The sequence below is a fragment of the Kockovaella imperatae genome (assembly GCF_002102565.1).
Source record: "Kockovaella imperatae strain NRRL Y-17943 chromosome Unknown BD324scaffold_1, whole genome shotgun sequence".
NCBI lineage: Eukaryota > Fungi > Basidiomycota > Tremellomycetes > Tremellales > Cuniculitremaceae > Kockovaella > Kockovaella imperatae.
In genome coordinates, this window is record NW_019028941.1 from 1,341,862 (window position 1) to 1,363,041 (window position 21,180).

Genomic DNA, 21,180 nt, shown 5'->3' on the forward strand with positions numbered 1-21,180 from the left:
AAAATCTATGCATGAATGCCTTGATCTATGCAGCTTGACTCCCCGACCATTACCTAGGCTCTAAGGTGTGTTTGTCCTTGTGCTCCGAGAGCATTCACAATATCACCCAGTCGTCGGTAATCCCGGAGGAGTGAACCGATCTCTGACAGCTTCAGGTCACCTGCCTCGCCTGCTCTCGCCTTCAGCCCAGACAGGAGCAACGTGCTGGGAGACTCACAGGTCATGAAGCGCTCTAGTGGAGGATCCGCGTTCTCAGGCAAGGCAGGAAGCGATGTAATGCTGCCCGCCGGGGATGCACCGAGCGGCTCTGCCCTACTCAGAAGCGAGGCTTTCCTTGCGTGGGTCCTATCCGGCGGTGGCGTGCTGCGTCCAACTGTCAAATTGGCGAGGAATCCAGTCGGCTATCCAGCAGATCATTATTAACATCATAGGGACGCGACCTGTGCTCATAAATCTCACCTTGGCCACTTCTGCCGAGCTTGACGCAAAGACATTGTCGGTACTTGGTAAACGGCCGAGAGCCCCAATCGAAGCCAATCTATCGCTGAGCGAAACCCTATCCTTATCCTTCTCCATGGCTCTCGCCTCCTCCTTATCGCGAGAGAATACGCTAGATACGCTCTGTATACTTCGAGCGTCCGAGCGTCTCCTCTCTCGATTGGAACGCACGGGTACGTGCTCGTCATCGTCACTCTTGGTCATTGCCTCATCTTCATTAGTGTCGAATTGCAGTGCTCCTTCGCGGATCGAACCTGGTTTAGAGCTGACATCAATCATCTCTTCGTTGCCTTTCCAAGTATGCTCCGGCCTTTCCAGTGCCGAAGCTCGGGAACCGGCTCTCGAACGATTACGATTGGTCGCAGCTGCCGCTATGCCAGCCATGGAGGCAGTCACGCTGGAAAGTGAGAATGCCGAGGTGGAATTACCGCGAGCTCTTCCATCAACCGCCTCTGGATGGACGTCTGCTGGAGGCGGCATCTGTCCTTCTTCCGTGGCCGTGATGTTTGGCGCTGGAGAAGATATGAGGCCTCGGATGGCAGTCCAGGATGAATCGACAACGCCAGTAATGACCTTGTTTGCAGAGTCGGCTGCAGAACCTGCCAGCTCACCGACTTGGAAGACTCGTCCACGTAGTCGAGATGATGCTGTGGCGATAGAGGCCGTATCTGCATTCGCGTTGTCCAGGTCGTTGAGACCAATAGGCGAGAGATTGTCGACACTGTGAATTTATCAACTCCGTGACTCCATTGATGCGCAAGTGTACATACCTGATGACCTTGTCTGATTCGTGACCCAGCCCAAGATCCGCCAATTGGACGTGCTCGATGAAATCGATGACGGCCGTAAGATTGACGATGGCGTAACTTGCTTCTCCAGTGAGACATATGGCAGACCTGAAGCGTCTGATATACATGAGGTGGGATGCCAGTTGAGGGGGATTTGCCTTGACTACAGCGTAGATGATGATGGGCAGGATGAGATCAGCACCAGAAGTAGCTCCAGACTGAGACGTCTCGTTGACCTTCTTCTCATGCTCAGGCTCGGCGCCAGTAGCTGGTGATTGGAGATCGATCACAGAGTCCTTCATCGCTTCCTCCATCTGCTCATGGCCAGATTCTGTGAGCACAACCTCAGGAATTCCCGGAATGTGCTCTGAAGGAAGATCGCCGCTTTCCTGCGCCGCCTCTCCGATAGATCGAAGCGGATCTGTGGTCGCTGGCGAGGTTGAGAGAGGTGTCGAGCCGGTGGATGAGCGATGTGCAATCGGCATGGAAACACCCCTTTGGGCGGAAGATGATGACCGACGTCTCTCAGCTAGGTCAGGCTTGATGGGAGGAGCCGATGTCACCCGATCCTCGACTGGTGTGGACGTTTCTTCTCGTGAAGGTTGATACGCCTCGCCCTCTGGCCGGAGACGGATCGGGGGGAGGCCCTGAAGCCCATCTATGCTCGCATTCAGCTCGCGTGATTCAGAAGTCGGAAGGCGGACTTACCGACAACGGCCTTGTGAGCAGAAATCAGGACCGCAACTTTACCCCCTGGTGTGATAGCCGAAACAGAATCGAGTTTTTGCAATTCTGCTGGGTCTCAGCCTGAGGATAAGCGGATTGAGTCAAACTCACCCAGACCAACGTTGTCGACCAGTTGCTCAAGACCTCTTGCAATACGGTCTCGCTCAGCCATCGGCAACTCGGGAGGTCGTGTGACAAGTCCTAGATGATCTAGCGAGAGCTCTAGCATGTTCAGAGCTGCTATCCTCGACGAGAGAGCCTCATCGTGCCGAGAGTCATCCGTGTCCGGTGGAGAGAATTGGCTGTAAGATGAGAGATGAGAAATGAGATAACGAAGGTTCTCGACTCACCGATTGTAGAAGAATTTGCATAGGAGGCCCTCAATCTTCTCTGCTCCAGATGTCGCTTCCCTCTCCACCATTTCCTCTCGTTCCTTACGAGCTCTCTGTTTCCGCCTGGCTTTCGCCGCTTCGTTCTCTTCGTCTCCTGTTGACATTGACAGCTTCCTAGTCCAGCTGGCCTTCTGCCGTAATCTGGATCCGGTATGGGAACTCTCTGAGAAGATGTGTGAGGAGTCGGCCCGAAAATGGAGAACGAGGTCATCGTACGCCTTCTCGACAAACTCCTGTAGCTTTTGCCCGGTCGTGTTTGGGTCCGTAAAGTCCAGCTGAATCGTTTCGGAGGCATCACTTTTCTCGTCCGAGGCAATACCAGCGACGGTCGGGCAGACTAGTCGTATGACTCGATCAACCAATTTCTCAGGCATGTGATCCAGTTCAGCCTTCACTATGGCTTTGGTAGCTTTGACGATGCTTTTGGCCACGTCGTTGATTCTCACGGCTTTCGCAATGGTGAAAGCGGGGACTTGATAGCCATCAATTGACTCGTCACTAGAGCGGACGGAAACACCATCAGGGTCTAAGGGTGACACGGAAAGTTTGGGGCTGGGCGTTGCCTGATATACACGTCAGTCATGTCTAGGCCCATTATACTCACGTCTCCCCTCTCGTTCGATCCTACGGCTGTGGCGGATGATCCCCCGAAGAGGGACGCAAAAGGGTTGATTCGACCAAATTTGGCGCTTGTAGACCTCGTCTCGTCCCCTGCAGCAGGTACCATAGTCATTGTCGGCGGAAAGCGCAGAGACGTCGATTGAGAAGACAAGGCGTACAATGGGAAATGGGATTGAGCGGAAGGACTTGAGTGATGGGCAGGTCTGAGGTTGCCGAGTGCTGTGCTGAGACCCGTGTCGCGGCCCAAGAGACTCGGTACGGTATCAGATCCCAGCACAGATTCGAAAAAGATGGTGGAGCTGGGTGTATGGCCTCGATCAGCTTTCACGTCCCAAACATCCGGTGCGCTTGAGTCTGCTCACTCTTTCATGGTCCCAAGGAGGCCGGAGAGAGTGACGACCATTGCGCCATTATCCGCTGGAGAGCCAATCGAACGCCTGCGAGGATCCGGCAGCGCAGGTCCTACGAAAGCGACATGGTCGCGGACGTTTTGAGCAGTGAGGGGTAGTGAGGACGATGCAGGAGTGGTCGGAAGAAGGAGTATTGCCTGGCAAAGGTGATTAGCATCCTATCACACTCAACAGGGCGGAAATGACTCACCTTGCCCGTCATGAGGATTTTGACAATCTCCGCCCATTCACCATTATCGACACTTTTGCCCTTGGTCGAAGCACCTCCTAGCGATCGTTCAAAGATGGTGTCAATCATGCTCATCCCCATACTTCCGTTCCCCAGCCCAATTCGTTGAACAGCAGCTTTGAGGCTCTGTAGCTGGAGTCTGCTGGTGGCGGTAGAGCTCGAACCAATGGACGCAACGAGATCCTGGGAGTCATTAGAGTCCACAGCTGAGGGAGGCAGCGCAAAAGTGGTCGATGTAAATGTCGAAGTCGTAGGTCTCGCTGATACAGATGTCGGCGTCACCGGCGAAGTAGGGACTGTCAAAGTCGACACATTGGGAGATGTCGATGGGCCACCAGTCGCAGACAAAGACGTGGGGATACTTCCAGATTGATCAGCTCCTACTCCGGTCGCGCTGGGCCCTTGTCCTGGCTTGTGTCTGGGTTTATAAGGGAGAGATGTCACATCGACCTGTCCTGAACGTCCTCCAGAGCTTTGCCGTGTGTGGGAAGTAGAGCCAGAAGGCTCGGCAACTCCATCGCTAACGAGATTGAGCGAAGAGGTCGAAGCTCCGAGCAGAGGGTGTGTTAGGGTCTCGGAGACCGGCTTGGAGGAACGAGAAGACCGACCCAGAGTCAAGGTTGACAGAAGACCGTGCTTTGGCGAATCCGAAGGCATGATGGCTGATAACTACGTGTTCACCACGCTGCTGTCGCTCAAGGAGCAGATTTCAACCAGGACATAAGGTGATCCTGATAGATGGTTCCAAGAAGTCCAGTCTCTGCTTCGTGATCAAGCACGAACGTTGTGTAGATGATCTATCTTTGGTTTCAACTATCGCTAAGGAACTTTCGGAAATATCAAAGTGTGACGACGCGGAAATCTACGTTCAATGATGAAATATCACCAGCTCGTCCTTTTGAACCTCCTACACGTTCTCGAGACCGCCCCCGATAGTAGCCTCAGAACGCACCAGCTCTTGACATACACCATGCCGCCCCGACAAGGCCGTCCGCCCAGTGCAGAATCCCTTCTCCCACCCATCCTCAACCTCCTTCAACCTCCCAGTCCGAATCCCTACTCTGCGCATCAAAAAGCACTCACCACCACGGCTCGTATCGCTCATTCAGCTCCCGATGTGGCCGTTGAGATCCTCTTTGCGACTGCCAGGGAGCTCCTCAAGCTTGGAGAAGCAGGTAGTGGAGTTGAATTGGGCTGCAGAATGATCAGTATCATGGGTGATGCTTCGGTCCCAGTGGAAGACAAGTCGAGAGGTGTGTACGCTCTGAGCTCGCCCTTGGAAAGGAGACCTGACGGCCCAAAACAGCCTCGATCACTCAACTGCTAGCTCTGACGCCATCTCACGGCCCTTGGCGCAAAAAGCTTGCTGACGCAGCAATCAAATGGTCCCAGAGTTATGGTTCTTGTCCAACAGGAGATCCTTCCCTACACCACTACATCGGCGAGCTGTCTTACAAGGGTAAATCTGGAGCTCTGTGCCTGAACTTTGGGCCCATAGACCTCAGGGACTGACCTTTCCCCCCGCCAGATCGTCAATTTGAGCTGGCTGAACAGCATCTATTGGCTTCCGGAAAGCGAGACTCAGCGCACTTGCTGGCCGACATGATGTTCGAGTGGTGGGTTGACGCTGCCTAGCGGGTCTGCCTCAGCATCACCTGACACGAGACAGGTGCGAAAAGGGATCGCTTGATCCTGGACCATACGCGATTCGAGGCACACTCCCGTGAGCTCAGCTGCAATTAAGAGAGTCTCCTAGCTCACTATTACGCTTGCAACCTCAGTTTCCTCACAAGCTCTCCGCCTTCTATCCTCCCCGCTATTACCTTCCTAACCCGCTTCTTATCCCTTCTCTCCTCACCTCAGTCACCCTTCCACAAATCGATCATCTCTGCGCTTCCCTCTCAGACCACCTTCTCTGTAGCCGAGATTCAAGTCACCGCTTCGCCAACACTCAACTTTTTGCAATTGGCTTTGATAACGATCCAGCGGGCTTCCGCAAAAGGAGTGAGCGCTGTTCAAGCCCGAGGGATGGACGGTGGTATCGGCAAAGAGTGGGAACAACTCGTTGGTCGGTACATGCGAAGCAGCGGCGCAAGCGGAGTGATTGGGCAGAAGGATGTGCATGAGGTGAGTTGTGTGCACCCAAACGAGACTGACATGGCTCCAGGCTCTCAGTCAAATCTCTCATAATGTCTTCTTGATACCTGCTCGAGGCGGTCAAGGAGGCAATGACCTGCTCCAGAATCTTATGGGATCGTTGTTCGGTGGGGGTCGCTGATGGGCAGCGCATGATCTTGTCAAGCGATTCAGAGAACGCATGATTAGTGTTTGCGAGGATAGCGAGATGTATGCTTGCAAGGGCTGTACATCGACTTTTCGAGCAACAATGCATGCCGCTGCTATGACTTCCCACTCGTGCATTTGACCTACTTCACAACTTTCCTCCCTTTATTTGACAACTTGCTTTGACTTTGTGGCAACGCTTTCGACTTTTAAACAACAACTGTGGGCGACAACTTGGGGAGACTTGGGGTAAGGGAATGAGAAAGGGGAAGACGACCAATGGGTCAAACTGGTCTCCGAAACTCCGGAGATTCCCAGGAGCAAGATCACTCCCAACTGTTGGCTTGCTTCTTCATACCAGCCTTCTTTGCCTCCTTGTGAAGCTTGCCGATCTGTTTCTTCCATCCGACTGCGAGGGATAGTGTCAGCGCAGTCATCTATTGAAGCACCTCGGACTCACAGCAGGATTTGCAATCGCTGTTGGCATGAGCCTTGCAGAGAATAGATCCATCCTTGTTGGACTTGTAATGAGCGGGAATCTCAAGAGCAGCTCGAGGCAAAGGGTCGTATCTTTGAATCCAAAGTCAGCACTGGGACTCGGCGGAATCAAATTTCAAGAGCCAAAAGAAGCGTGCACCGTTGTGGCGGCTGAAATCGGGACCCCGGCTACAGCCGAGTGAAGCTGGATGGATGAACACCACTCACCCCATCATGGCGTCGTTGTCTTCTCGTCCGTCGAATTGGCATTGTTGGCAGACTTCCATCTCGTGTTCGCAGAAAAGAGCGTCGTTGATCTCAACTGGAAGATCGACGTCAGCACGGATGAGACGGCGGGGTCACACGCGCGTTCTCGGCAAGCGATGCCGAGGCGTGTCAGCAGGCATGGGGAAGTCGACTTACCCGACTTGTCGGTGGTCATGGTGCTGAGCGAAGAGTCAGCGTTGAATCATGATGACACCAGAGGGAAGGTCGTGCAGGGCACAGGGGGCTCGCCGTTCGAGATGCCCGTTGCCAGAGCGACGACGGTGGCGGTGATGGAAAGGAACGCTCTACTCACTCAGTGGGGGAAGTACCGAATTGAGACATGTTGGCTATGTATTTGATGTAATAGCAAGTAGCAATGAGAGTTGTTTGACTAGCTTATGAGCTGGACTGTGAATTGAAGTGGGTAATCGATAGACGTGTGTGTGAGAGAGAGAGATGTAGAGAGGGAAGAAGAGAGAGTAACCTGGAAGGGGGAGGGCTCAGTATAACACGCCTCCCCCGCGCATTTAAGGGACACCTCCACGGGGTATTCCCCACACAGGCTATTAACCCGATTGGGTAATTTACTCAGACGAGTCCTCGGCTATTGAGAAATCACCGACTGTGGCATGGATTGGGTGAAAGTGGTGGATTCGAGGACTGAGATGCATGATCAACGGTATGTGAGATGTGGACGCTACTGCTGCGCAGCCTTTCCCTTATCCTGCCCTTGTCGCGCAGCTCCGCTGACCTTCCAAGCACCTAGAATCGCCTCCTTGACAGCTTGTACCCCCTCACCATGGAGGATGCTGGTGAACAGCGTAGGACCAGAATCTCTCATCTCAGCCGCGTCGCGTCTCATCACTTCCAGTGATGCACCAACGTGGGGTGCCAGATCGGTCTGTACATGAGATCTCAGTCTCAATTCATGAAGACCTTACGACTTTTACCTTGTTGATGATGAGTAGATCACTCTGGGAGATGCCAGGTCCGCCTTTCCGAGGAATCTTATCACCTCCCGACACGTCAATCACGTAGATGATATAGTCTGCGAGCTCGCGCGAGTAGTTGGCTAAGGAAATGACATCAGTAAGGATCCACTTCGCCCTGGAGGGTCCGAATCGCCATTCACCGGCTAAGTTGTCTCCTCCCGATTCCACAAACAACAATTCGGTCTGGAATGTAGCTTGCAACCCTTCCAGCGCTCCCAAATTGGCAGAGATATCCTCTCTGATAGCTGCGTGAGGGCATCCACCAGTCTCAATGGCTCGTATACGCTCTGCCGGCAGTGCCTCATTTCGAATCAGGAATTCTTGGTCTTCACGAGTGAAAATGTCGTTTGTCACGGCGGCTGTGAGAGTGTAGGGTACGAGCATAGGATATGAGACACAATAAAGGTTGGGAGGATACTTGAATTAGCACCTGTCTTTGATGCCGCGTGTGACCATGTGTCTTACCGATGTTGTATTCGTCCCGGAAGGTACGACACAGATTCAACAGCAGTGCCGTCTTGCCTGATCCCACTGGACTATGCCGCAGCTGATCAGAGCGGGACACGTAGGCTGTCTTGCCCACACTCACCCTCCGATACCAATCGTGAAGGCTCTCTCTGACCAATCACGTCCGGTGTAATCGGGCATATCACGCTCGGCAAATTTCCCTGAAAGTCGAAGGTGTGGTCAGTAGGTGATGCTTCTACTGCCCAAACGAGCCACGGCGAGAGAGAGATATAGCGAGTCCTCAGTCTAGGCAGTCTAGGTCGACAGCTGAGATGATGCCATCGCATAGCTTCTGCCCCTCCTCGAACGACCCTCCTTTGAACATCAGACTCACCTGCATTCTCCAAGTGTTCATGCGAATGACCATGCTCCGTTGGTCCTAGCTGTGCACCTGTAGCATGATGATCATGCCCATGGGTGTGAAACGTCGACCCGTCGTGCGTGTGCAGGTCTCCAGCACCGTTGGAGGTGCCAGAAAGCCGGTCGTGAAAGGCGACGACCGGAGGAGCGGACATGATAAGAGCGACAAATGATTCTCTCGGCTTGAGAAATGTGCGTATTCGAGCTCGCCCAATTTGTAGCCTCTATAGTCGACTCTAGCGTACTCCAAGTCTCACGTCGAGCCTTTGTGGGCTTCCGTGGACCGTGTGTTGTCAGAATTGGCACGGCACTTGCATCTAATCGGCGTCCATCTCATCAATCCCGGCGTTCATCCGTTATCTCGGCGAAGCTTATTGAAATGTGGCGGATGAGCGAGAATACCGAACCGGATATAATACATTGAGCACCATTAACCATCGAACCGTGTACTTTGCTAGATCTCATCCTGATCCAGAATAGACTCGACATCCTCATCCGCATCTTCTTCCTCTTCATCATCTTCCTCCCCTTCGCCATCCTCATCCCCATACGATACACCAGCTGTATCGCCTTCCAACTCGTCATGTTCCGCCACACTAGGCATGGCACTTCGACTTCTGCTCCGAGGTCGGCTTCTTTTCTTTGTTTTCCGTGACGTGGAGCCACTTTGCCCCTCTTCGATCTCATCGTCGGAGCCGGCCTCGCCAGAATCGCCAGTCAGGCCAGTCATACGAGTCGTCATGCCTTCGGTGATCTCGCTAGTCGCATCGCTAGTCCTGGCTCGCCGGCGTCGTCGTCCAGAACCAACTTCGCTCGCGCCATCACCTTCTCGTTCCTCCCTAAATCGATTGATCGTCAGCATCGGATCCCGATCACGCCTGAACTACTGACACGTCATCGATGAAGCCGTAGATCTCCTTGACAGTGTCATTCTCCTCACTCCTGAACGCCTCCATATCGAAGTCGTCCAGCTCATTCTTGTATTTCTTGAGCAGGCTAGCGTCAAATCTGTTGAGACTGTTTCGGGAGGCGGCATCGGATATCGGGCATTTCTGAGAGAGTGACTCAGCTCCGCTTTCAGCCGTCCACCTTCCAACCCACCGTGCGAATACTCGCAATGAGCAGAGCAACACATCGTACTCTCCAAGCTTCGACTTCTTCACTCTCTGGCAGGACAAGTTTACCGAGGAAAGAGATGAGTGCTTTTCTTAGCTCCTCTGGATTACAAAAGCATCAGCGTCCCGATCGGGCCCCAATCTCAGCAACCTACTGGAGTCCTCCTCCATGATATACTTGAGCATCTCCACGGCCAAGTCGAGATGAATCGTCATGTCCGCCTGTTGGCCCTCGCGTTCGCTGAGGTCGTCAGCAGTCGCCCGAAAGGATCAAGTCCCGCCCGCTACTGAGACTCACACAGCCTTCGTTGGGTCAAGCCAGTCGACCATCATCAGCCCAATTTGAGAAAGTGGCAACATCTCTTGACCTGATTCAACGTCTTCAGCGACTTGGGCGAGAAGGCCAAATGTGTCGGAGAAGATCTAGCGGGCGTCAACATAAGCATGACCGATTAGGGCGCATCATTCTCACCGAAAGCATCCTCTTTTGGTTCTCCGGGAACGAAAAACAGTAGACAGGAAGGAAATATGTCAAACACTGCCTCAATGTTTGGTTGTCCGCGGTCTCAGGGGAGAAATAGAGCAGGACGAGAGTTTGCAGGGTCTGCCTATGCGTCAGGATCCCCTTCACGCGCAGGGTCATCGCTCACCATTGTGTCCGAGATCATTCCCGCCAGCATCAACTTGGCAATACCCTCACAGGCCACCGCTTGGACTTCGGGAGAATCTTGACTGAGCGTATGCCGCACTAAGTCTGGGATTTTGTCCACCTGCCAAAGCGTTAATCTGACATCAAGTCTCCAACTCACAGGCATAGTGCTTCCCACTAGCGTCGGGATATCCTGAACCATCAACAGGTCAAAGACGATCTGAACGACTTTGACTTTGAGCTGGTCGTCTGCTGCCGAGAGTTGCTGCATGAACAGTGCAAAGGATTTCGTCGCCATGTTCTAGCACAGGGTCAGACTTCTGAACTGACCAGACTCTGTGCCACTCACCGAGTCGATCATGCAGCACAGACCCAACGCTATGATGCCTTGATCTCTCAATGCTGGTTCTTCGGTGTTCCGCACAGCAGGAATGATGAGATCAGGTAACAAGCCATGAAAGGCTGAATTGTCCTGAAGGGTCTGCATGCAGGTCAGTTGTATCGAGGAGATATGAGCTTTCAGGGATAGGCGCACCGAGTTGACCCGTTCAAGGAGCGAGATGCAGATTGCCAAACACCTTAAATCGATCAAAGCCGCTCTGATCTTAGCTTCGGGATCAGCAGGACGACTCGGGGCTACGCGTCGAGGTGCCGGCGTGTCCAGCATGGATGCTTGACTATTTGTGAACGGCTAGAGAGGAAAATGAGCTCGGATTCCCCTCCGAAGGATCCGAGCTGCTCACCTCGTCCTCGTCCGCCTCGTCGAATCTCAATTCCATGATGACGTCCACGATGACACGGATCAAATCCCTCTCGCCATCGGAAATCTTGCTGAGGACATCTACGCACAGAGGCACCAGATTCTCAGGTAGCGTTGATTGGGAGATCATTTCGCCTAGATAGATAATGCCAGTCAATCAGTGCACATGGTAGGGACGAGAATCCGCGCCAGCCCTGCTCACGCGTCAACTGAAACATCTTCCTCCTCCCCGTCTCATCTGCGTAGTCCAAGAACAACGCCAATTTAAGAAGCTCTCCGACCAGAAATGCTCTTTCTTCCATCACTTGCGTCCCTTCTTCGGTATCCGTCGATACCTCAACGAGTTTGTTGTATTCGTCCTGTGTCCTGAAGGCGAGGGCAGTGACCACAGGCATTTTGTCGTCGAATCGAGCGTCATCCTGGACCGCATCAGCGTAAGCTAAGGTTTGAATTATACCTTGATGGACCTGAGATGCTCTGCGTACACTCTGGCGAGGAAAGCCTTCTCCGGTGTCAGATCGGTCCAAAAGGTCTCTGGGAAAGGATTCAATACACGACCGGCAAGCGGCTCATCCGACCCACCGTCTAGTTCTATACTGTCTAGAGTATCAGGCCTAGTGACGAAAATTGACAAGAGGGCCTCTTCAGCCACCTGACTCGAGATGACATCAAAGCGAGAGAGAAACTGTGGTGGGTGAGAAAGGGCATCAGAATCAGATCCCAGCCCAAGCTCACCTCCACCAAGTTGCCTCCAGCTTGATCAAGCCATCCGCCCAGCATTCCCGCTGTCGCTTTCCTCACACTGGCTTCTCGGTCTCCTAATCCATTCTGGACGACACCCTCTCTCTGAGCGATGCTGAGAGCTCTAGGGTCAGGCAGAGCAGTTGATGAGAGTGATCCATGGTAGACGATTCGCCTGAGGATTGGGTCGACATCTCGCGTCCTAGCGAGGATGTATGATAGTGTCTCAGGCGTCCGAGGGAGATTATACAGAGCAGCTCGGCGCACTTCCCTACGAGGACGTCAGGAATCTCGTCAACGGCAGATAAGAGGCAAGGGGTCCCAACCCACGGTGCTGGATCGTATCGTAACAGGTTGAGCAGGACATCCTGTAGCGACTCTTCCCCCTCCTCGAGATCCTCTTGATCTTCTCCACTCTGCAATTTCGCCAGACCGAGCGCAGCTTGGACTCTGACAGCAGCTTCCTTGTCCCAGCTGCGTTCTAGTAGACTCTTCCGAAGTGAGATATACATGTCGTCGCTGTTGATTGACGTCAGGGAAAACGAACTCATCGCTGAACATCGGCCTCTCGCTCTCGCTCTCGCTCCGGCTCCCGGGCACTCACTCGATCTCTCCGAGGCCGTTGATCATAGATACAGTCATCAATGTGACTCTGAATCTGACATTCTTGTCTTTTGCTTGCATACCGGAGAGCAAATGTTTCAAGAGCTTCCCTACGAACCGAGATCCAGGCGTATCGCCCTCATCTTCGCCTTCTGATCGCTGAGCGGCATCTGAAGACAGGTCAGCGTGGTAATATCCATGCGAGTGCGAGTGGACCAACCCTGCTCAGTCACATAAGTGACATAGGAAGCGACAAACTTGACGACTCGATCCGCAACGCTGACACCTCGTTTTATAGGTAAGACTCGGTTGACCATATCGACAAAGAGAGTGTTGAAGGCTTTCTCGCCTGAAAGCTTGATCCCTGCTCTTCCACCTGTGGGACGGCTTCAGCCTTCCGAAAGTCACGGCAGTCAGACTGTGAAGACGTCTCACCCTTGACCACATTCTCTGTCACCGTCGCACATGTGTCCTGTATCTTCTTCAAAGCCACGATGTTCTTCCTATGATTGGCCGTAGTCTGCTGAACCTGGTCAAAAATCGGAGGAAGGGCACCCGGTAAACTCGTCGTGAGGTATGATAGCGATGCAGCTCGAGGTCTCGACGTAGAGGCGTTGACCATGCTGATGTATGCGCGTGGGCGCCGCTCAACGAACCAGGCCGAATGTTCCCAAAGCCCCAGTACTCCGTTCCCAAAGTCCAGGACATTTGTTGACACACGCGTTTTGCTTACATAATCGGTTTTTCTCTCACGCGTTTGACTGGACCACAAACAATATTGTAAACATGTCCAACTCGATATCTTAGAACACTCTGCACCTCGGCACAAGATGATGAACAGCGTCAGGAGGCCTATAACGACTACGAAAACACCTCAAACTGGTTTTCCAGTGTTGACAAACGTGGAGATCGTCAACATCCTCGCGGCATTGGATCTCCACGTCCAGATGGACGATGTCGCAAAGCCTACGACTCAATCTGCGCAAATGATCTTTACGGCCTTGTTGGATCAATTGATGGGCGCCAATGTGGACATGATTGAGGGTCCCAAGGGGACTTTGATGTCCATGATGGAGTACAAGGTGGGTTCAAGGGGGTCTCTATGGACGAGCCGAAGACGATGTGTTCAATGTTGACTGTTATGCAGGAACTGTACAGCGAAGCCCTACAATTCACCATGTTCTACCGTCACTGGTGATCCCCATCATTTGGAAAGTGATGCTCTTCAGCTGACGCTGTCATAGCCGCGAAATGGCCACTGTTTGTGGTATACACAACTTTGGAATCAGTGACCTTACTCGACCGGATCCCATGAGATTCAGACATCACCTGAGTGGCGTGTTGAACTTTGCAAAGTATATGTGGGTCCTGCGCTTCATCGTCCATGAAGATACCGCTGATGGAGAATCCAAGGGAGGACAAGGAGCAGAAGTTTGCGGAACCCGCTCAGCGTTTACGAGATCAATTTGAGCAGTACGTTTGTCATTGCCTCTCGTGTTTTTCCACGGGCGCCTAGCTGATGAGTCGCAGGACCGAGAGGATGAAGGATCAGCTCATTCGAGTGGAGAATACTATTGAGGAAATCTCGTAGGTTGCATCCTTGTTGCACCTGGACGCTCCCTGACTCACTCCACCGTGAAGCATCAGAAACGTCCAAGATCGACCCTTGACAGAAGAGGCAAAGAAGCGAAATGAAGCTGTGCGCGCAGAGCTGTTGAACCTTCGCTCGGAGCAAGTTCAACTATCTCACACTGTTGAAAGCCTCAAGAGCGAGCGACAGCAGGTCATGGAGCTGGCTGTGAGTACGGAACGATTCCTGAAACAACGTTGTTGACTTTGGTTTTCAGGCCAGCAAGAACAATGAGCAGACCGTCCTATCTCAAAACACTGCTCTGGCGAGATCTCGTCTCGTCCAATCACCGGACAGAATCAAAAGACATATCTCTGAAATGTCATCTACAGTGTCGGCTGAGAAAGCATCTCTAGCTTCAATTCAGCGGAAAACCCACGACCTCAGCAGTCGATTGGAGATCATTGGAACGCTCGAATCAGATCTCAAAGGATTGATTGAGATGGAACGAAAGGTCGAACAGCAGAAATCCAAAGTGGAAGAGATGAAACGAAACTTGATGAAGCTGCGTGGAGGGTGCGAGGGCAAGCAAATTGAGGCGGATGGACTCAAAGCGAGACTTGATGTGAGGCCTGGAGGATTATTTCTCTTTTGATATCTGACGGCTCCATTCCAGCAACTCGATCGACAATGGACAAACGCAAAGGACAAGTTTTCACGTCAACAAGTCGCCCTGAGCGAGATGAGAGAAAGGTCAAAGACCCGTATGGAAGGTCTCGGAACCACGTGAGTCGGACCGATTTCATCTCTTGAGACAGTTTCCCCCACTGTGCCTCGGACCTCTCTGGTGCCTTGACATCGCGCCGTCGGTCTCAGAAAAATTAAGCTTTTTGGGCTGGCTGATCCCTGTGTGTCTCAGCTACGAGCAACAGAAAAAGGAACGTGCCGTATGGGAAAAGACTATTCAACGACTCAAAGCCGACCAGAAAGCTTTGGACCTCGAAATGCAGGCTTTCACACAGACTCACGAGACGGAGATCAATGATCTCTTGGCGCATTACTGGGAAATGAGGCGGCAAGCTGGTGAGTTCGAGACAGGGCGTTTGGCTGGCGTGGCGAGCGGGAGCCAAATCCTGGCTGACAACTGGCTCTCTAAAACAGAGGCGTACATGAAGACTGTGAATGGTAATTTAAATCTTGAAGTTGCGGGATTATGATGAGGATCTAGACCAACATGATGATCTCCGTATGGTGCGTTCTCTTACTTGTACATTTCATGTTGGATGTATTGCTCGCTCTGATTTTCGTGCAAGTGGTCTGATCTCACAAGGTACGATTTCTCATTGTCCTGATTCATATCGTTTGAACTACTAAACGTATGCTAAGACCTAAGGGAAAGCATGGGATTTCTACGCGTTACAAACAAAGTTGCTTCGAGAGTAGAGAGATTGTCTTTCTCTTTTTTTTGATTCTCCGTCTTTCTTTCTTCCATTTCCTTGGGCGCGCTTTTGGTATAATGTGTACATGCCAGGTGATCCTTTCCAATCGTTCCTTTGGCCGAATATAAGAGAGACACAATAGCAGTGGTAGTAGTGGTAGTAGTAGCAGTATTGGCAGTGGTAGCTAATGAGTGTACAACTTGATTGCGTGTGGGTGGTCCGCAATGAAAAGCCAGAATTATGGCGAGTTGAGAGAGTGTCCAGAATAAATGAAGGTATGGCGAGAGGCGAGAGAAAAATGTCCATGGTCCTAGACGTGTCTAGAAGCCTCGAGAAAGGTTTCTTGTTTTTCGGGAGGGAGGAAATAGTCCAATTGTTTTACATGATTGTCCGTTGGAAGCCGCCCAAACGAAGGGGCAAAAAATCCGAGAGAGAGACGGAGCGGTGCGGGCGGCGCGCTTAGGCGTAGATGACTTCGACACCGGCGTACGTTTCGACCTCTTCGACCTCAGCATCATCACTGACTCCGCCCCACCCCACGATACTTTTGATCTGGGGGAGATTCTTGGAGTTGGTTTCGAGGCGTGATTTCGATCGGCTGAGAGGTGCTCCCATCAGAGCAGAGGAGGACGAGGTCACACAGATATCATCGATAGAAGGAGGAGTGAAGAGATCGTCTTCCCTGTCCATGGCAGGGGTTGAAGGCTCCTCCTCTGTATCGGATGAAGAGGCAGAGGGGGAGGATGGAGGCGAAAGAGTGGGGATCTCATCTTCCTCGTCTTCCTCCTCTTCGTTTGCCCTCTCGAGCGAAGGTCGAGCGGAAACGTGGATGATCTGCTCGCAGACCATGATGGTCGCTGCGGCGTCGTCAATGTCCTCTTCGACAGTGGGCGGGATATAAATTCTAGGTCCGTTGTGTCGGATGGTTGAGCCTGAAGCTTGCGAGTGATCATCCTCGGTATCGTCATCCGAAGTGACTGCGACTTCGTCGATCGATTCCATCATGGCTGGGTGAAGAGCAGCCTTGGCGGCTTCCTTGACTTCGGCTCGCATTTGATCGTCGAGGGTCCAACTTCTCCAAAGACCACTTCGCTTGATTGGCTCGGCGGTCAATCGGACGTTGGGAGTGGGCTCCTTGTTGGAGTATGCCTTGCGGAGGGCTCGATCACCCGCACGACCACGTTCAAGAGACTCGAGCCATCGTCGCTTGCCTTCTTCTCGCTCGTACTTTGCGTTGAGCTTCTTGATCGAGCTCAATCGAGTGACGAGGAGGGAGAGTCGAGCGAGCTGAGAAGAGTACACTGTTCGATGAGAATCGGGAACTGTCGGCGCGGGTGGGAGCGTGAGGAGGTAAGCGGAAGGGTTGACGACCATGCGACGTCGTGGAGACTGAAGAGGCGAAGAGCATTCGGAAGATGAAGGGGAGAAGATCGACGTGGCAGGCGTGACGGGGACGCCTTCATCAGAGTCCGACTCGGATAGATCACCAGAATGTTGAGACGAGCTCTCGGAGCTTGAAGACCCAGAGTGCGATCGTTTCATCGGAGTGGCAAAGCTGGCGTTGACGCCAGCAGCACCCAAAGTGGTCTGGATGTCGACTTTGAGGGATTCAAAATCGCGATGATGTCTGGCCGTCTCACTGGCGATCTGCCAAAGAAGGTAAGCCGAGGGCAGTTGCTCCTTTAAAGCGGGCAGGACGTGTCGTCTGTAAGCATCGACCAGAAGGGATCTTGCCAATCGTCGGTGAACTCGAGCGGGGGGTTGAGGAGTAGGCACAGGAGATTGATACCTTGTGGCCGCGGCTTGAGATTGGTTAGACGACAAGAGGGGCGAAAGGAAGGAGAAGAGGAGAGACGAGGGTGTTCGTCGGTGACCGCTGGTGCTGGATCCAGTGCTCGATCCCGAGGCTGAAGACGCCGCGGAAGAGACGGAAGCTGCAGACGAAGTGCTGGCTCGAGGCGCTGAATCGGTGGTGGAAGCCGGAGCAGGAGCAGGTTGAAACGAGAGGTGAACCTGCTGAATGACATTGCCGAGTTGGACGGTGCATTCGGGTGTGAGAGGAACCAGAGAAAACGAGTTGTCAATGTATCGAACGGTAATTTCTTGAGCTGCCATAGAGAATGTCACCTCGTCGATGATCTAAGCGACAAGTCGTCAGCCTCGTCTTGGCCGACAAAAGAAGGTTGTAGGCCATCGGATGGGAATTGTAGAGAACGAGCATGTGCCCCGGCGCACCGGCGCAACGCGTTTGGAGGAGAACAAATAATAAAAAAATAAGAAACCCAAAAATTATACTCACACCTCCGATCCATGACGATTTCTCGCCAAGTAGAACATTGCTGCAGTCAATGTCTTCCTGTAGACAGACAGATCGATGAGCATGTAAGTTGGCGGGGAGCGGAAGAGATTTGGATCTGTGAGAAAGGGGCGCACGTCAGTCATGAGATTCGGGATGATTGGCTCGTGGTCACTCACGTGTAAGGGTGGACGGGGAGTGGAAGGGTGAAAAGGATGGTAGGCGGTGCAGGTTGTTCCGCGGTGGGAACGGGCAACAGACGAAGCAACATGATGATGAGATAAGGGTTGGGTCTGTGGGTGAGAGCACTAGGTGCAGTGCGTCTCAGATCGAGAGGAGGTTAGAGTCGTCCAGAGTTCGCGCGTCGAGGGAGCGATAAGGATTTTATGTGACGAGGGAGCAATGTCTTCCAACAGGCTGTTCCTTGGGCACTCTTTTGGGTTGGTCAAATCTTGAGACTCGTGAAAAGAGGTAGAGATGTCAATGTCCGGGCGAGAGCCAAGATGAGATGATGGTCGAATATAAGAAGGAATGGGATGGAGGAGGATCCTTATCCCGCGTTCAGCGTGGGTCAGGATGATAATTATTCGGATACAAAAAGTGTGTAAGGGGGGTGGGTTGGAAGTCGAGTGAAAAGGGACGGAGAAGGCGGTCGAAGTTGTAGTCACCACCACTACCACACGGGAGTTCCACGAGGAGAACTTGCTGAAAACGTTTTCTCGAGAAATGGGCGTCCGTCTTTGGCGGCTTGATGATGAGAGACCTTTTGTGTGCCTTGTGGCTGATGGTCAAGTCTTGGTTCTGATGTATGGCTGACTCCCTGGATCTGGGATCGGTCGGTATCGAAAAGAAAGGGACGAAAGGCGACGAAATTGTGACCGGGAGAGCGAAAGAGGTCGGTCGAAAAAATAGGTCGAGATAACGGGAAGGTGGGTTTTACGGACCACGGGAAGGTAGGGAATAATTTTCGATGGCCGGTGAGCGAGGAGAGAAGACGAGAATATGACCCAGGAGGACGATCTAGCTACTGACGAGACGATGTAAGAATGTCACGGTGAGTTGGGAACCAGGTCGGTCGATGATGAAGTAGAAACAATGATCGATGGGATGGGAAAAGGAAATGATGCGTCCGATGAACCAGGAACCCAGCAATGTATAGGGGTCCTGACCTGTCTTTGGAATACGAGTCCGAAGAGAGGAGCCGGTATGGGAACGAAAGGGACTGGCGCACAGAGAGAGAGAGAGCAGAGGGTTGTGGCTTCCCGTTTCTTCCGTAAGGGAGATACAAGTCGAGGAGAATGCTCTATCGAGATAGATCCTGGTAATTTATTATTATCCCAATTCTCTGGTGGGCCCAGAGAGGGGAGAAGGTGGAAACTCGGGATCCCAGCCTTTACGTTGTTGTAAGCGCCGAATGCTTAATCCCGGAAGACGGGGGCCTTGAAAGTGGGTACTTTTGAGTTAGGTCCAAGGTGGAGAAACCGAACGGAGGAGGGATGGACAAATTTCGAGATGGCGTTGGTGGTGGTGGTGGTGGTGGTGGTGGATTGTGTTGAGCGGGTCCGGTGGAAAGGTCGGGTGACTCGGTGGGAGTTCAGGGAGATAAGGTATGTTACCGTGCAGCAAGGGAGTAGCAGAGTGTGTGTCTTTCCGACGGCCAGGTACAGGGAGAGAGGGCAGAGACACTAAGGCGCGTTCCGGGATATAATGTCCTGAACTGCACTCCTCGCTTGCCGGATGATGATGGTGGTGCTGCTGCTGCTCCTGCTCCTGCTCCTGCACCTTGTCCCGCCCTATGTAAGAGATACAGTGTGTAAAGTGAGTGATAGATCCCGAGTGGACACGGGACCGAAACAGGGTTATTACACAACACGGTACACACATACATACACACACACAGAGATATACACTGTGGCTCATTCGGCAGAAGACGCGCGCTGTACGTCGCTGTGAGATCACCCCGTTTGAAATGTGTCTATCAATTAAGCATATCTCACCTCGACCCATGTCTCATCATCTCCCCCCCACCCCTCAGTCTCTGGTCCCCTGCCATTTTTACGGGAACGCCACTGGCCTGTGCGACCTCACGCTCTGGAAAAAGGGATATACCTCAATGTTTCGGACAATGTCTCAGGTACATTCTCTGAGTGAGCGAGGGAAGAAGGGGGAAACACTGCGCGGGGCAGAACCGAGAGACATGAGAGTAAGGGCGGGCGGAGAGAGGGAGGACATGAGCGAGACAGAGATACTCCATTTTTCATCGAAATTTATTCTTTTTTACGGCATTAGTGCTCCCGGTTCAGTCCCGTGTTTTTTTATATTTTTCCTCGTCTTCCTGGGACCCTCATAATAGATTCATTCACCTCGAAATTTTATGTTTTTTGTCGAAACTCTGTTGGACAGTGAAGAGGGGAGGAGAGGGGAGATCGGGAGACGGGGTCGACGAGGTTTTTGCTCATCATATTCCATCACTTCGTTCCCGCGCATTCCGTGCTCCGTTCAGATGATACTCTGCTCTCTCTGCCTCGGATGCGAGCGACCCTCGTTTTCTCGGTTCCCAAGGTCGATCGATCCCGTGTTCCGTGGGCCGTGTAGCTGTAGATGTGTTACGAGACAAAGAAAAGGAGGCGGAGTGTCCCGGGACAGACGGATTTTCTCACAGGGTCTACAACAACGCGCAACCTGTTCCCACCGAAGAGATCCCGTCAGTCAGGTCAGAGAGATCGTAGTCACATCGCATCCAGGTATGGTATGGAGTAGTCAGTAGGCACGACGCTATCGCAGGTATATTGAATCCTTGGTAGTGACACTCCAATGACGAAAGAGAGTCATCAGCTTTCATCATCATCAGCATCATCACCACCACCCATTTGGATGGATTGATTCTATACTTGACACATCGTTGACCTCGATATACCATTCACATAACCGTTACAGACGAGGCGCGCGCCGCGTCCTATGGACGACACACTTTTTCCCATGACGGAGCATGTGATCTCGCCTTATCTTTACAGTCATCTTTTGCTACCCGCAGCCACCACCACCACCACCACCACCACAACCACCACCATTATACATTCTCACCTCATGCTTGACATCCCACCAGTCATCCCGATAACGACAAAGGTACAATCTTCCGTTGCTCGCTACCACCCGTGCCAAGCCTGTGGGACACGGTGGCGGAATTCGCCGAAATAAGGGAAACTGAGACAGACTGACCACCCCAATGCCGTTCGGCTCCTTTTTTTTTTGTGTGTGCTCTTCTTCTCCCTCTCCGGATCCGCACTATCAGCCAGAACCCTTGTCTAGACTAGCACAAATGACACGATATATCATTTTATCATTTCTCCATGGAGCCAAAAAGGAAGAAATGCCACAAACGAATGTTGCCAGGAATATGGTAACCTAATAAGATGTGGCACTCTGTCTTTTGCCTCCGCGGGCTCACCTCGGAATC

The 21,180-nt window shown here is 52.5% G+C and overlaps 7 protein-coding genes across 7 annotated transcripts; 2 read left to right on the plus strand and 5 right to left on the minus strand.

Annotated features, from left to right (window-relative positions):
* Window position 1: 1 nt before the first annotated feature.
* Window positions 2-4,509, minus strand: BD324DRAFT_654638 (hypothetical protein). Its single transcript, XM_022018801.1, has 10 exons — window positions 3,626-4,509; window positions 3,388-3,572; window positions 3,009-3,324; window positions 2,363-2,967; window positions 2,124-2,314; window positions 1,995-2,078; window positions 1,269-1,944; window positions 460-1,219; window positions 218-401; window positions 2-169 (listed from the first exon to the last, which is right to left on the minus strand). Exons 1-10 carry the CDS (start codon window positions 4,319-4,321, stop codon window positions 54-56), a joined length of 3,813 nt encoding a protein of 1,270 aa, XP_021874700.1. The 5' UTR covers window positions 4,322-4,509; the 3' UTR covers window positions 2-53.
* A 125-nt stretch (window positions 4,510-4,634) lies between these two features.
* On the plus strand, window positions 4,635-5,942 carry BD324DRAFT_647922 (hypothetical protein; the record flags this gene model as incomplete). The annotated part of the gene is made up of 6 exons (XM_022017742.1): window positions 4,635-4,917; window positions 4,971-5,123; window positions 5,193-5,280; window positions 5,334-5,387; window positions 5,446-5,791; window positions 5,832-5,942. The coding sequence occupies 6 exons, from the start codon at window positions 4,635-4,637 to the stop codon at window positions 5,940-5,942; spliced, it is 1,035 nt and encodes a 344-aa protein (XP_021874701.1).
* A 91-nt stretch (window positions 5,943-6,033) lies between these two features.
* Window positions 6,034-7,176, minus strand: BD324DRAFT_678424 (hypothetical protein). The gene is made up of 5 exons (XM_022018991.1): window positions 7,005-7,176; window positions 6,848-6,870; window positions 6,653-6,746; window positions 6,408-6,517; window positions 6,034-6,356 (listed from the first exon to the last, which is right to left on the minus strand). Exons 1-5 carry the CDS (start codon window positions 7,031-7,033, stop codon window positions 6,274-6,276), a joined length of 339 nt encoding a protein of 112 aa, XP_021874702.1. The 5' UTR covers window positions 7,034-7,176; the 3' UTR covers window positions 6,034-6,273.
* Window positions 7,177-7,343: 167 nt separating this feature from the next.
* On the minus strand, window positions 7,344-8,938 carry BD324DRAFT_612921 (CobW/HypB/UreG, nucleotide-binding domain-domain-containing protein). Its single transcript, XM_022014455.1, has 6 exons — window positions 8,525-8,938; window positions 8,273-8,351; window positions 8,149-8,219; window positions 7,824-8,042; window positions 7,642-7,763; window positions 7,344-7,592 (listed from the first exon to the last, which is right to left on the minus strand). Exons 1-6 carry the CDS (start codon window positions 8,703-8,705, stop codon window positions 7,389-7,391), a joined length of 876 nt encoding a protein of 291 aa, XP_021874703.1. The 5' UTR covers window positions 8,706-8,938; the 3' UTR covers window positions 7,344-7,388.
* A 3-nt stretch (window positions 8,939-8,941) lies between these two features.
* BD324DRAFT_612924 (nuclear condensing complex subunit, C-term domain-domain-containing protein) lies at window positions 8,942-13,134 on the minus strand. The gene is made up of 18 exons (XM_022014456.1): window positions 12,854-13,134; window positions 12,639-12,794; window positions 12,420-12,588; window positions 12,146-12,334; window positions 11,810-12,086; window positions 11,657-11,759; window positions 11,532-11,608; window positions 11,277-11,493; window positions 11,058-11,209; window positions 10,850-11,005; window positions 10,664-10,795; window positions 10,316-10,615; window positions 10,138-10,269; window positions 9,964-10,088; window positions 9,821-9,906; window positions 9,652-9,767; window positions 9,442-9,602; window positions 8,942-9,389 (listed from the first exon to the last, which is right to left on the minus strand). Exons 1-18 carry the CDS (start codon window positions 13,038-13,040, stop codon window positions 9,005-9,007), a joined length of 3,120 nt encoding a protein of 1,039 aa, XP_021874704.1. The 5' UTR covers window positions 13,041-13,134; the 3' UTR covers window positions 8,942-9,004.
* A 78-nt stretch (window positions 13,135-13,212) lies between these two features.
* Window positions 13,213-15,286, plus strand: BD324DRAFT_612928 (Nuf2 family-domain-containing protein). Its single transcript, XM_022014457.1, has 10 exons — window positions 13,213-13,500; window positions 13,566-13,612; window positions 13,663-13,779; window positions 13,832-13,891; window positions 13,949-14,005; window positions 14,060-14,216; window positions 14,266-14,613; window positions 14,665-14,774; window positions 14,908-15,071; window positions 15,150-15,286. Exons 1-10 carry the CDS (start codon window positions 13,249-13,251, stop codon window positions 15,203-15,205), a joined length of 1,368 nt encoding a protein of 455 aa, XP_021874705.1. The 5' UTR covers window positions 13,213-13,248; the 3' UTR covers window positions 15,206-15,286.
* A 600-nt stretch (window positions 15,287-15,886) lies between these two features.
* On the minus strand, window positions 15,887-17,994 carry BD324DRAFT_606724 (hypothetical protein; the record flags this gene model as incomplete). The annotated part of the gene is made up of 3 exons (XM_022014025.1): window positions 15,887-17,566; window positions 17,727-17,841; window positions 17,903-17,994. 3 exons carry the CDS (start codon window positions 17,992-17,994, stop codon window positions 15,887-15,889), a joined length of 1,887 nt encoding a protein of 628 aa, XP_021874706.1.
* Between the last annotated feature and the right edge of the window lie 3,186 nt (window positions 17,995-21,180).

What these genes read in the sequence shown, in the direction of transcription:
- BD324DRAFT_654638 (XM_022018801.1), bottom strand. Translation starts at nt 4,321, where the DNA reads ATGCCTTCGGATTCGCCAAAGCACGGTCTTCTGTCAACCTTGACTCTG. An exon ending in AAATCCTCATGACGGGCAAG is followed by an intron (nt 3,573 to 3,625) that starts GTGAGTCATTTC and finishes CACCTTTGCCAG; the next exon opens with GCAATACTCCTTCTTCCGAC. An exon ending in ACTAGAGCGCTTCATGACCT is followed by an intron (nt 170 to 217) that starts GTGAGTCTCCCA and finishes AGGCGAGAGCAG; the next exon opens with GCGAGGCAGGTGACCTGAAG.
- BD324DRAFT_678424 (XM_022018991.1), bottom strand. Translation starts at nt 7,033, where the DNA reads ATGTCTCAATTCGGTACTTCCCCCACTGA. An exon ending in TTCGGTACTTCCCCCACTGA is followed by an intron (nt 6,871 to 7,004) that starts GTGAGTAGAGCG and finishes CTCTTCGCTCAG; the next exon opens with CACCATGACCACCGACAAGT. An exon ending in CAGCGATTGCAAATCCTGCT is followed by an intron (nt 6,357 to 6,407) that starts GTGAGTCCGAGG and finishes TATCCCTCGCAG; the next exon opens with TCGGATGGAAGAAACAGATC.
- BD324DRAFT_612921 (XM_022014455.1), bottom strand. Translation starts at nt 8,705, where the DNA reads ATGTCCGCTCCTCCGGTCGTCGCCTTTCACGACCGGCTTTCTGGCACC. An exon ending in TGAACACTTGGAGAATGCAG is followed by an intron (nt 8,352 to 8,524) that starts GTGAGTCTGATG and finishes TTCGACTTTCAG; the next exon opens with GGAAATTTGCCGAGCGTGAT. An exon ending in TTCACGATTGGTATCGGAGG is followed by an intron (nt 8,220 to 8,272) that starts GTGAGTGTGGGC and finishes GCTGCGGCATAG; the next exon opens with TCCAGTGGGATCAGGCAAGA.
- BD324DRAFT_612924 (XM_022014456.1), bottom strand. Translation starts at nt 13,040, where the DNA reads ATGGTCAACGCCTCTACGTCGAGACCTCGAGCTGCATCGCTATCATAC. An exon ending in CACTTATGTGACTGAGCAGG is followed by an intron (nt 12,589 to 12,638) that starts GTTGGTCCACTC and finishes ACCTGTCTTCAG; the next exon opens with ATGCCGCTCAGCGATCAGAA. An exon ending in GAAGATGTTTCAGTTGACGC is followed by an intron (nt 11,210 to 11,276) that starts GTGAGCAGGGCT and finishes TTATCTATCTAG; the next exon opens with GCGAAATGATCTCCCAATCA.
- BD324DRAFT_612928 (XM_022014457.1), top strand. Translation starts at nt 13,249, where the DNA reads ATGATGAACAGCGTCAGGAGGCCTATAACGACTACGAAAACACCTCAA. An exon ending in TTGAACTTTGCAAAGTATAT is followed by an intron (nt 13,780 to 13,831) that starts GTGGGTCCTGCG and finishes GGAGAATCCAAG; the next exon opens with GGAGGACAAGGAGCAGAAGT. An exon ending in GACTCAAAGCGAGACTTGAT is followed by an intron (nt 14,614 to 14,664) that starts GTGAGGCCTGGA and finishes GCTCCATTCCAG; the next exon opens with CAACTCGATCGACAATGGAC.